The sequence below is a fragment of the Lemur catta genome, chromosome 7, assembly GCF_020740605.2.
Source record: "Lemur catta isolate mLemCat1 chromosome 7, mLemCat1.pri, whole genome shotgun sequence".
Classification (NCBI taxonomy): Eukaryota; Metazoa; Chordata; class Mammalia; order Primates; family Lemuridae; genus Lemur; species Lemur catta.
Window position 1 is genome coordinate 68,514,965 of NC_059134.1, and position 13,723 is coordinate 68,528,687.

Genomic DNA, 13,723 nt, shown 5'->3' on the forward strand with positions numbered 1-13,723 from the left:
TAATGTGTCAATTCTCCAAGGAAAAATGAAACTCAGCAAGCTCACATGTTCAGGCATCTCTGCTTCAGACTGGGGCTTTACGGTCAAACAACGTGTTCACCTGGGGTAATAATGCTCATACATAGCAATGAGTAGGAAGAAGGGGGAAGACCTGAGCTAGAAGCTAAGAAAGTAAAAGACTTCACACCATTCATCTATTTTTATTACTAAATTTGAAATATTGTCAAAAATCAGAATAAATAACTAACTGCATGATGGTTAGTCTAGTTTTCACTTTCTTTGTTAGCATGATTAATGAGATTCCTATCAATAATTTACTATAAACTATTTTAAAATAGGCCACTGCTATATATCTGATAAAAATTAACTTGAAAAATTTGAAAAATCTACTATCATAGTTTCAAAGGCTTTTCAAGCTACTTCTTTAAGACTGTTTTAGACTCAAAAAAAATTCACCTTTAAATTGCATTTAATAAGCTGTTTTTTTCACAGCAAGAACCAAGCTCAGCTAAAATAGAAACAACTGAATAGAAATAAGAAGCTAATTTTACTCTGCAGTATTAGGCACAATTCAATGTCATTACTACTTAAAAAAGGTAAAATGCATGCTTTTAAGAACTGTTGGGAAGGTTAGTTGATTTTACATACCAACATGGTGCTGTCGTGTTGGAGAAGTAACATTTCTGATACAAGGAGTGAGCTGAGACTCTGTTCTTTCGTGAGATGAATCTCGTGATCTGTCACTTGACCTTCGCCTATCTCTCGATCTCTCATGTCCCCCACTAGCACCATGTAGACTCATTTTGGTGTGGTCGACTCCTCCTTTAGCGATACGTGAGGGAGTACTAATAAGTTAGAAAACAAAATTAACCATAAAAGCAGATCATAAGATCACAAAACACTTTTAAAAAAAAACCTGATTAACATAAAACTAATACCTTAAAGTGCAAAAATCAAATGCTACTTTCCAATTCGGAAACTTAATTTACCTCAAACTTGTAGGTTGTATAAATTCTAGAATAACATGTCTGTGAAGATCACATAATTGAACTCGGTTTTTTATGGATAAGAAAACTAAAGCTTAGAAGGGTTAACTAGCTTGTGAGTTAATAGTAGATGCAGTAGTAGTGGTAATATTAGTATCTACTTCTATAACCCAGATAGCCTAAATATTATTCAAATGTTCTTTTGATTTCCTTCATTGTTGGGGAAAAAGAGAAGGAAAGAGCTGCTGGAACTCTTAGAAAACTGAGGTAAGGGGCAAAGTAACTGGTCTCCCTGCCAAATAAAGTAAGTCTACCTGCTAACTTCAATCAACTCACTTTGAGAATTCTTTTCAAAACATTATGATAAAAACATTTTTTCAAAAAGCATTTCTCTGAAAAACCTAACTACACTATGTAGATAAAGATATAGACTTAAAAATTTTAAAACATCGTATATACAGTGAATATCTACAAGAGAAGTGAAAACAGAATGTTGATTAACTAAAATAGTCTAGTTGGCAGAATTCATTCACACACAATTATTAAGTTGTACGTACTGTGTGTACAATGCTGTGCTACATGCCAATAGAAAGAGGCTTTCTCAGAGGTTATGATCTAAGTGAAGCAGTAATACATGAACATGTAGAAATTTAAATAATTCAAGAGTTATCATAACTTCCAAATATAAAACTACTAAAGATATCCCAAATATATAACTACTAAATGAGTGATAGATAATAAATGCTTTAGGATCTCAAAGGAAGACACTGCTATAGATTATTAGTCACTAGTACATCAGGCCCTGACAGATAGGATTTCAATAATCAGAATATGCTGCAGGTAGGAAAATTGATGTTAAGAAAAATGAGAGTCAAACCTAAGGCAATTTGGAAATTCACTATAATAGCATGTTTGACAATTTGAATGATACTTAATATTTTGGAAACTTAGGTTCCCTGTCTTTCTTACTTTAATAAGGTTAATATGTGGATTAAATGAAGTATATTAAGGGCTTAGCAACGTACCTCACACAATATAATTACCCATTAAATGTTATTTAGTTATGACAGATGAGGATATTAAAACTGTAAGACTTGCTCAGACACATAGTATTTAGTGGACATGCTAATAACACTATAACCTAAGCTTTTGATTCATTATAGTACCCACACCATAATATTACACTGCTCTCCTTTTGCAAAACCACACCAGTTAAAATTTAATCTTCTCAGTGATTCAGAAAGCACTTTTAAATCTTTCAGTGTCGCAGGGTCATCTCCTTTGTTGGTTTATTAGCTGTAACATTTTTTGTTATTTTAGTAGTTTCTTTCATTATGAAAATCAGTCATCACCTTGCTATAACAGACTGCAAAGACAGAAAATAGGGCTGACTTTGTATTTGCTCTGAGAGTTATTTCTAGGGAAATAAAGGCAACCTATCAGCCTTTATCAGTCATTTGTCTCCCACAAACCTACAGAGGAAAAAAATTCTACTCCCACCTTTGTTGTAGTGAAAAAAAATCAGAGGACAACTGCATCCTTGAACATAATCTTTTTCTTCAAATAGAACAAATCAAAAGATCCTACTGCATTTATGTTTAGGAAAAAAACACCTCAGAGTAGGAACACTGGAATTTCTGGCTTATTTTCTAAAGAAGGAAAAAGAAAGGAATCTATACTAAGTAGAACAAAGTTCAGATATATTTAAAAAGAAAATTCTTCAAATTATTCTGCCTGCTAAGTTTTAATCATTTTTAACTATAAGAAAGCATATTTTCTAAATGTGAGGCTAATAATTTAATGGAGAAGGTAAGCATAACTACTACTAAAGCAAATGCAGGCTAAATGTTCAGTTTGAGTAAGGGCCAAGCAGACTGATTAACTGAAAAAGCATTTTACCAGACATCTCTAGCTGAAAGATTAGACACTGCTGAAATATTGGCTTCATTTCTAAACTGCTTAGATTTTAAATGAACACAAAAAGTATCATAATACACTTTCATCTTTTCATTTCCAAACAGAATGTACCCTGAATCAGACCTTCAAAATCAGATGTCATGGAAGACTAATTATGCCCTACTCTATTTAATTTAATAATTTTAGATCAGGAAAGCACTCTAACGGCAAAAACAATTAATATGTGCAAAAGAAAATGAGGACGAGCAAGTTCAGAAGGGACAGCTCTTTTAATGAGTTTGAGATACATGAATTGAGGACAGGTAAGGACACAAAGAGTAGATTAGCCCCAACATCTGCTTCCAGCCAAGATAGAATAACAAGGACTGAGTTTATACTCCTGTCTGAAACAACCCCCCAAAACAGACAGAATATATGAAACAATGGTTTGCATGACACAGTACCTCAAGCAATGAAGTAATCTCTGAAAGATGGAAAGCAAATGAGGTAAGCCCAATGATTGTCCCAAATTACTATCTTGAGAGTGTTTCCTGAGTAAACACAGAGAGAGGAAACAAGCAAAACCCAGCGGACTCTGAGTGAAAGATAGGGAGCTGAGACATTGGGGTAATAGGTAGCTAAGTTCTCAGGAAAAGGTACCAGAGAGGACAGAGCAACACAGAGAGAAAACCTCAGAGATCCAGAGTCCTCCTTGAATTTTGAGTTGAATAGCAGTACATATTATACATGTTAGGAAACTATGAGAGGCTGGGGAAAGAACCAACTCAAAGGACTAAAAGGAAATAGTGCCTAGCACTCATACCGTCTAGGAGTAGGTCCTGTTCCCATTAGTCAGACTGAAAAATCTAATAATTGACAGGGCACTGGGAAGAGAATCAGAAGGGTCTTCATTCTGAAATGGGAAGTAACTAGAACTAGACTGAACACTACTCCAGTCCCACCTAAAAAATTTTAACAGCAAGATCCAAAGGATCAAACTATTTCTAAATAACTGAATTGAATCCTAAAACAAAGCTCAAGAATATTTTATAAGAAAGCCAGGCATGGTGGCTCACACCTGTAATCCCAGCACTCTGGGAGGCCAAGGCGGGAGGATCGCTCGAGGTCAGGAGCTCAGGACCGGCCTGAGCAAGAGCGAGACCCCATCTCTACTAAAAATAGAAAGAAATTACATGGACAGCTAAAATATATATAGAGAGAAAAATTAGCTGGGCATGGTGGCGCATGCCCTGTAGTCCCAGCTACTCAGGAGGCTGAGGCAGAAGAATTGCTTGAGTCTAGGAGTTTGAGGTTGCTGTGAGGTAGTTTGATGCCACGGCACTCTAGTCCGGGCAACAGAGTGCGACTCTGCCTCAAAAAAAAAAAAGAATATTTTATAAGAATAAGAAATATCTGACATCTGAACAAGGTAAAATTCATAATGTATGGCACCAATGAAAAAGTACCAGACATGTAATGAAGCAGGAACACATAACCCATAAGGGGGTAAAAAAAAATCAATTGAAATCAAGCTGGAACTGACACATATTTTAGAATTAGAAACAAAAACATTAAAAAAAATCTTTATAACCATATTCCTTGAAAAAGTTATATAGAAATATAGAAGATAAAGAAGAGATGCAAATCAATCTTCCAGAGATAAAAATGACATCTGAGATGAAAAACATACTGAATGGCCCTGCAGTGTGATTATAGTTAATAATAATTTATTTTATATACTTTCAAATAGCTAAGAGAGGATTTTGAATGTTCCCAACACAAAAAACGATAAATGTCTGAGGTGATAAATACACTAATTACTCTGATTCACTCATTATACATAGTATACATGTATCGAAATATCACTCTACCTCAAATATGCACAATTATTATATGTCACTTTAAAATAGTTTAAAAAAGAAAAACATGCTGAATGGAATTAATGGGAGATTATACATTATAGTAAAAAAGAGTAATGAATTTGAAGACAAAGCAATAGGAAATATTGAAAATGAAAATGAGAGAGAAAACAAAAATAAATAAAATGAGCATGAGTAAACTACGGATCAATTTCATGTGGCCTGATACAGGTGTAAATGGAGCCCATAAAAGAAGTGGGAAGGAAAAAGAGAAGTAATATCTGAATTATAAATTTGGTGAAAATTACAAACCCACAGATGCAATATGCATAACAAATCTGCACATACTTTAAAGAAAAAAACAAAAACAAACAAAACCCTGTCAACTTAAGTTTGTTATAGCCAATAAAAAAATCTTTCAGGGTGGAGCAAGATGGCCAAATAGAAACCGCCAATGATGTCCCTCCGCACGAACACCTAATTCAACAACTATCCACAAGCAAGCACCTTCAGAAGAACCAAAGATCAGGGGTTGGATCGGCATCACTGTCTGACGTCTCTCCTAGCCTGCTCCAGCTCCCCATTTTCTCTCACCAGCATTTGCCCCAAAAAATCTCTCACACATTTAAAAAAAAATTATTTCAAAAATAAAGGGAAGTATAGAAATACAGACATTTTTCAGATAATTGAGACAAATAAATTCATCATGAGCAGACCTGCAGCACAAGAAAAGTTAAAAGGAAGTCCTTCAGACAGGAGGAAAAAATAATGCCAGATGAAAATATGGATCTACATAAAGGAATGAAGACCACTAGAAATACATGGAAAAATATGATTTTTTTTCTTACTGTTTAAATCTCCTTAAAAGGTTAAACAATAAAATATGGGGTTTATAACATATATGTAAGACTCACAACATATAACAGCACAAAGTCTGGGAGGGACAAATGGAAGTATACTTTTGTAAGGTTCCTATACTACCCAAGAAATGGTATAATGTCACTTGAAGGTAGACTTGTGATAAGTTAAAGATATATACTATAAATACTAAAGCAACCATGAGTATAAGAAAACAAAAAATTACAGTTAATATGCCAAGAAAGGAGATAAAATGAAATCATAATTTTTTTTTATGTTAATCCAAGAGGGTAAAGAAAAAGTGGGGAAGGGAGGAAGAGGGGAAAAGAACAAACCAGACAAACAGAAAATGAATAGCAAGATAACAGACTTGACTTTTTTTTTTTTAGACAACTTTCACCATGTCAATAATCACATTAAATACAAATGGTCTAAGTCATTTAAATGTAAATGATCAAAGCCATAAAAGGTGATATAAAAGCCAGGCCCAACTATATGCTGTCTACAAGAAATACACTTTAAATATAAAGGTACAAAGAGGTTCTACATAAAAGGATAAGGAAAGATACACTATGCTAGCACTAGTTCAAAGAAAGTAAGAGTGGCTATATTAATATCGGACAAACCAGAGTTTAGAGCAAAGAATACTACCGATGTATTACATAAGAATAAGGAAGTTAATTCATTAAGAGCACATAACAATCCAAATATTTTTCTGCCTCAAAATAAAGCTTCAAAATACATGAAGCAAAAACTAATAAAATTACGAGAACTAGAGAATTCCACAATTATAGTCAGAGATTTGTTGGTTTTTTTTTTTTTTGGAGACAGAGTCTCGCTCCATTGCCTGGGCTAGAGTGCTGTGGCGTTAGCCTAGCTCATAGCAACCTCAAAGTCCTGGGCTTAAGCAATCCTTCTGCCTCAGCCTTCCAAGTAGCTGGGACTATAGGCATGTGCCACCATGCCCAGCTAATTTTTTCTATTTTTAGTTGTTTGGCTAATTTCTTTATATTTTTAGTAGAGATGGGGTCTCACTCTTGCTCAGGCTGGTCTCGAATTCCTGACCTCGAGCGATCCTCCTGCCTTGGCCTCCCAGAGTGCTAGGATGACAGGCGTGAGCCACCGCGCCCAGCCTATAGTCAGAGATTTCAATGTCTCCCTAGTAATATATAATAGAACAAGGAGACAGAAAATCAGTAGGGATTAATAAGATTTGAATAATACTAACAACTGACTTGGACCTCACTGACATTTATAGAACACCTAACAAGGGCAGAAAACTCATTCATTTTTCATGCACACACAGAACATTTACCAAGACAGACTGCATTCTGAGCAATAAAACAAGTCTCAATAAACTTAAAAGAATTTAATCATATAAAGTACATTCTCTGATTACAATGGAATTAAATTAAAATTCAACAAAAGAAAGTTAACGGGAAAATTCCCAAATATTTAGAAATTAAAACAACACCTTCAACTAAATATTAATAATTCATGAGGCAAAAGGGAAATCTAAAGGGAAATTAGAAAATTTTAAACTTAAAGAAAGGGGGGGAAGCCCAATTTATAAAAATTTGAGGTGTGGCATGACATTATAGCAATACTTAGGAAGCAAATTATAGCACTAAATTCTTATGTTAGAGAAGAAAGTTTTAAGAAAAATTAAAACTGAAAAATGACTTCAGTTTCCACCTTAAGAAATCAGACAAGCACAAATTAAACCTAAAAAAAAGTGGAAGAAAATAATAAAGATCAGAGTGAAAACCAAAATAATTAGAAAACAAAAACAACACAGAAAAATCAATGAAAACAAAAGCCAGTTCTTTAGAAAAATCAATAAAACTGATAAATCTAGAGACTGCTTGGGAAAAAAAAATTGAGAAGATAACAAATTACCAATATCAGAAATAAGAGTTTTACATTGCTATAGAAGGCTATAAATATTAAAAGAATAATAAAAGAATATTATGAGCAACTTTATGCCAATAAATTCAATAACTCAGAAGAACTGGACAAATTCAAACCTACAAAAGCTCACTCAAGAAGGAACAGATAAGCTGAATAATCTCTATATTTATTTAAAAAATTGAGTTTATAGTTAAAAACACTCCCTCCAAGGAAACTCCAGGCTTCAATGCTGAATTCTACTAACCATTTAAGACAGAAATAGGCCAGGCGCGGTGGCTCACACCTGTAATCCTAGCACTCTGGGAGGCTGAGGCGGGCGGATTGTTTGAGCTCAGGAGTTCGAGACCAGCCTGAGCAAGAGTGAGACCCCATCTCTACTAAAAACAGAAAGAAATTATATGGACGGATAAAAATATATATAGAAAAATTAGCCGGGTATGGTGGCACATGCCTGTAGTCCCAGTTACTCAGGAGGCTGAGGCTGCAGGATCTCTTAGCCCAGGAGTTTGAGGTTGCTGTGAGCTAGGCTGACGCCACAGCACTCTAGCCCGGGCAACACAGTGAGACTCTGTCTCAAAAAAATAAAAGATAGAAATAATATCACACCTACACAACTCTTCCAGAAAACTGAAGATAGTATTTCCTAACTCACTTTATGAGGCCAACATTACCCAGACACCAACATCAGACAAAAATATTACTAGAAAAGAAAAACCATGAATCTTAGAACACAGATATAAATATTCTCAACAAAATTTTAATAAATAAAATCTAGCAATATATAAAAAGGACAGTAACATCATAATCTATTAAAGTTTATCCTAACAATGCAACATTGGTTGAATATTCAAAAGTCAATCAATGCAACTCACCATATTAACTAATTAATGAAGAAAAACATGCATCTCAGTAGGCACAGAAAATGCATTTGACAAAATCCAAAATTCATTCTATATTAAAAAAAAACAACTTCAGGTATGTAAGAACACAATAGAACTTCATCAACCAGAGGAAGAATGTCTATGGAAAACCTACAGCCAACAACATACCTCGTGGTCAAAGACCACATGCTCTCTACCTAAGATCAGAAACAAGGATCTAAAAATAAGACAAGGATTTCACTTTCACCACTTCTCTTCAATAATGTACTAAAGATTCTAGCCAGTGAAATATGGCAGGAAAAGATATTCAGATAGAACTAAAACTGTCCTTATTTGCAGACAACATGATCATCTATGGCAGATTCTAGTAAAAGAAAGTTGTTAAAACTAATGAGTTTAGCAAGGTTGCAGAATACAAGATAAATACTTTAAAATCAACTGTATTTCTATATACTAACAATGAGCAATCTAAAATTGAAATTTTAAAAACACCATTTACAATAACATCAAAAGACTCAAATAGGAATAAACGTGACAAAAGATGTGAAAGACCTACACACTGAAAACTACAAAACATTACTGAAAGAAATTAAAGAAGACCTAAATAAATGAAGAAACTTACCACCTTTATGAGTCAGAAGACTCAGTTCTATTAAGATCTCAATTTTTCCTCAGGTTCACTGACAGATACAATATAATCCCAAATAAAACCCAAGCAGGCTTGCTTGTCAAAAGTGACTGATTCTAAAATTCATAAGGATATGCAAAGGACCTAGAATAGCCTATATAACTTTTTAAAAAATAACAGATTTGAAAGACTAATACAACCTGACTTCAAGACTTATTAAAATAGTAAACACAGTGTGCTGCTGGCATAATGACAGACAAGCAGATCAACGAAGCAGAATAGAGACTCCAGAAAAGGGCCCACAGACATAAATATGAACAACTCATTTTCAACAAGGGCTCAAATGCAATTGAGGGAAGAAAGAGTTCATAGTGCTGGAACAAACAGATGTACAATGGGTATCTCACTTTCAGCACCTCTAGAAAAAAAAAAAAAAAAAACAGCTCTGATCAACAGCTCATATCATGTACAAAAGTTAACTCAAAATTTATCACAGACCTAAATCTAAAACTTAAAACTGGCCAGAAATGGTAGCTCATGCCTGTAGTGTCAGCACTTTGGGAGGCTGAGGCAGGAGGATCACTTGAGGCCAGGAATTCAAGACCAGCCTGGAAAACAAAGCAAGATCCCAGTCTCTACAAAAACAATTAAAAAATTAGCCAGGTCTGGGGGTGCAAACCTGTTGTCCTAGCTACTCAGGAGTCTAAGGCAGGAAGATCACTTGAATCCAGGAGTTCAGGGTTATAGTGAGCCATGATCATGCCACTGCACTCCAGCCTGGGCAACAGAGTGAGACCCTGTCCATAAAAAAAAAATAAATAAAACTATAAAACTTCTAGAAATAAAAAATACAATTCATAAAATGAATTGATAATTGAACTTCATCAAAATTAAAAACTTTTGCTCTTCAAAAAATATTGTTAAAAGAATGAAAAATCAAGCCACAGACTGGGAGAAAATATTTGCCAATCATATATACCTGATATATCTGATACAGGACTTGAATGTAGGCTTACAAAGAACTCTCAAAATAATCAGTAAAAAAATTGAGATATACAGATGGAAAAAATAAGCACATGAAAGAATGCTGAATATCATTAGTCACTAAGGAAATGCAAATTAAAACCACAGTGTTACATCATTATGCATCTATTAGAATGGCTAAATAAAAACACTGACCATATCAAGTGCTGCTGAGTATGTGTGTGAAATGGAAGTCTCATACATACACTTGTGGTAGGAATAGAAAATGGCACAACCACTTTCGAAATTGTTCTGGAAAATTGTTTCTTAAGAAATTAAATATACACTAGGCATATGATTCAGCCATTCCACCCTGTATTTCCCCAAAAGAAATGAAAACATATGTCCATAAAAAAAGACTTGTACACAAACATTCTTAGTAGTTTTATTTGTAACAGCTCAAAACCAGAAACAAGCTAAATGTCTATGAACAAGTTAGTGGATAAACAATTTATGATATATCCATAAAAATGGAATACTACTCAACAATAGAAGGAATGAACTACTGACACAAGTTACATGATTCCATCTCAAAATAATTCTGCTGAGTGATAAAAGCTAGACACCCTCCCCGTCAAAAATAGATTATATAAAATTCTAGGAAATACAGACTAACGTATAGTGTCAGAAAACAGATTAGTGGTTTCCTGAACAAGAGGTACAGAGAGTTGGAAGGGAAAGGTTACAAAGGGCCCCAGGGGAACTTCTGGGTATGATATATATGCTCATTATCTTGATTGTGGTGAGGTTTTATGGGTGCATATGTAAGTTAAAACTTATCAAATTGTACACCAGAACTGGCCTCTTGGCCAAAACACTGCCTGCTTGAGGCTGTCCTACCAGGAAGCTGCTATTTAGCCATTTAAATTACATTTAAGTAATAAAAGGCAAGCCTTTATTCTAATAGTTTTTTCTTCGCATGCCTTTATCATCAGAGTTCACTAAATTCTCTCTCACCAACCTACATGGATTCTTACATTCCCTTGTTATAACATGGTTCATCGTCTCAAGAAACCAAAAGCACTTCTACAATCAGATTAAAAACATCTACCATCACCAAATGATCACTTGAAAAACTCACAGACCAACATATATTACCCAATACAGTTATTACAAAAACTCAAATGAGAACCCTTAATCATGAATCCTTTGAGATCATAATTTTCATCAACTAAGTAATAGCAATCACTTTCAGCATCTCTAGTTATATAAATAAGCCCACCTTAAACACAAACCCAATTGCTAAAAGAAAATATCTCCATTTTAAAATTTTGCAACTTTATGAATCAGTAACACTTCTGATTTCTTTATCTAATACCAACTTTTCACTTAATTTCAAAATCATGCTTTGAAGCATTGGGTGAATCAATAGGCAGTAAAGTTTCTAAAAATTTTTAAATCTTATTAAAATGATCATTCTCAGAAGCAAATATCTATTTATATCAAACTTCAGAACAATAATCTTGTGTGAACTTCTGCATGTGACTTTGTTATCTAATTTGTTTAACAATTCTAACAATTTCCAATAGCAGGCAGGTTCCTAAGGACTGGAGAAAAACTTACAGGCCTCTTTTGTTCAGTGCAACTACAGACTCCCATAAAAACTTTGTAATACTAAAGTAATATGTATAGAGTTGTTAAAATCCAACAGTACTGCAACGTTTATAACAAAAACCATGCTACTCTTTGAATGAATAAACTATAGTACATCCATACTATAGAATATTATTCAGCAATTTAAAAAGAACAAACTACTGATATGTGCAACAATGTGAATGGATCTCAAGAGCATTATGCTGAATGAAAAAAACCAAACCCTTAACCTACACCACCCCCTCAGTGATCCAGATGCAAATGGTCCAAAAACTACACTTAGAGAAACTCTACTGAGGAAGTACATTCCCTTAACAAACATTTAATAAACAATTCTATTTGCCAGGCACTATGCTAGACACTATACATACAACAATGAAAAGACACAATGAAAGTATAATTTTCGTAAATCACTGTATCCTCAGCACCTACATGAACAATGACTTACTTGCACACATAATAGACATGCAATAAAAATCTGTTAATGAATGGATGAATGAATGAGCTCCTAATCGAGTGATGAAACCAGACAAGTAAACAAGAAAATACAATATGGTGTGATCAGTACTATTTTAGAGATATTTGTGGAGGAAGGGGGAAAAAAGATCTAACATTTATTAGGGATCTATTTGTGACAGGTACTGTGTGCACTTTCCACTATATCACACAGGAGGAGGTGCAGTTAACACAGCCTGGGGACAATAGAGAAGGCTTCTGGAGGAGGGGCTGCATATACTGATTCTCAAAGAACAAGGAAGGTATATGTATGTGTGTGCTGGGGGATAGAAGGACGTAGGAGTTTAGTGAACAAACCACGCTGAGGAAACGTGTAAGAGTAGAACACAAAGAAAAATAAAACCATAGAAAACTGGAAAAAAAAAAAACCAAACCCATAAGTTTACATACTATATGATTCCATTTATATAATGTTCTCAAAATGACAAAATTATAATGATGGAGAAAGAAATCTGGGTAGTTGCCAGAGGTTAGAGCTGGAGAGAAGATGTGACTATAAAGGGATAGAACAAGAGAATTTCTTTGTGGTGGTTAAAACAGTTCTGTATCTTGACAGTGGTAGAGGTTACATGAATCCATATATATGATAAAATATCATAAAACTATGCACCAGAAAAAAGAGTGCATGTAAAAATTGATGAAATGCAAAAAAGGTCTATAGTTTAGCTAATATTTAATAGCATCGTAACTGTCAATTTCCTGGTTTTGATAATGTCCTACACTTATGTTAGATATTATCACTGAGGGAAGCTGGATAGAGTACCTGGGAACTCACTGTACAATTTTTTTGTGACTTCCTATAAATCTGAAAATATTTCACAATGAAAAAGCTTAATATACATAACAAAAAGGCAACAATGTAGAGACAGGGAAAAAAAGCAAAACTGTAATCAATAAATTCAGTAATATAAAAAAAAGATATGGGCCGGGCGAGGTGGCTCACACCTGTAATCCTAGCACTCTGGGAGGCCGAGGCAGGAGGATCGCTCGAGGTCAGGAGTTCGAGACCAGCCTGAGCAAGAGCAAGACCCCGTCTCTACTGAAAATAGAAAGAAATGATTTGGACAGCTAAAAAATATATATATAGAAAAATTAGCCGGGCATGGTGGCACATGCCTGTAGTCCCAGCTACTCGGGAGGTTGAGGCAGTAGGATTGCTTGAGCCCAGGAATTTGAGTTTGCTGTGAGCTAAGCTAACGCCATGGCACTCTAGCCCATGCAACAGAGCAAGACTCTGTCTCAAAAAAAAAAAAAAAAGATATGGTATCCATAAAGTAGGAACAGGGATGCTATTTTTAAAAATTAGAGAGTAAGAGATCTTAGAAATTCAAAATACAATAACAGAAATTTTTAAAAGTTTACTAGAAGAGTTGAAAGAAAGTATTGGGAATATCCTCAAAAGAACAAAAAGACAAATAAATGGAAAATAAGAGAGAAAGGACAAAAAATAAGAGAACTAATGAAGGAGGTCAACATTTAACTAATATATGTTCCAGAGAAAACAAGGAAAACAGAGGGGAGCAAACTGTCAAAGAAATAATACAAGAAAAATTTCTTTCTTTCTTTTATTTA

At 34.3% G+C, this 13,723-nt stretch overlaps 1 protein-coding gene across 4 annotated transcripts in view; it reads right to left on the reverse strand.

Moving 5' to 3' along the window:
• The window catches only part of BTBD10 (BTB domain containing 10), a 73,768-nt gene that overhangs the window by 27,274 nt on the left and 32,771 nt on the right, over positions 1-13,723 (reverse strand). For all 4 annotated transcript variants that reach the window (XM_045557573.1, XM_045557572.1, XM_045557574.1 and 1 more), the window contains one exon: positions 649-845. In XM_045557573.1, the coding sequence (XP_045413529.1) occupies positions 649-802 (154 nt within the window). In that variant the 5' untranslated portion in view covers positions 803-845. The remainder of the gene's footprint in view (positions 1-648; positions 846-13,723) is intronic.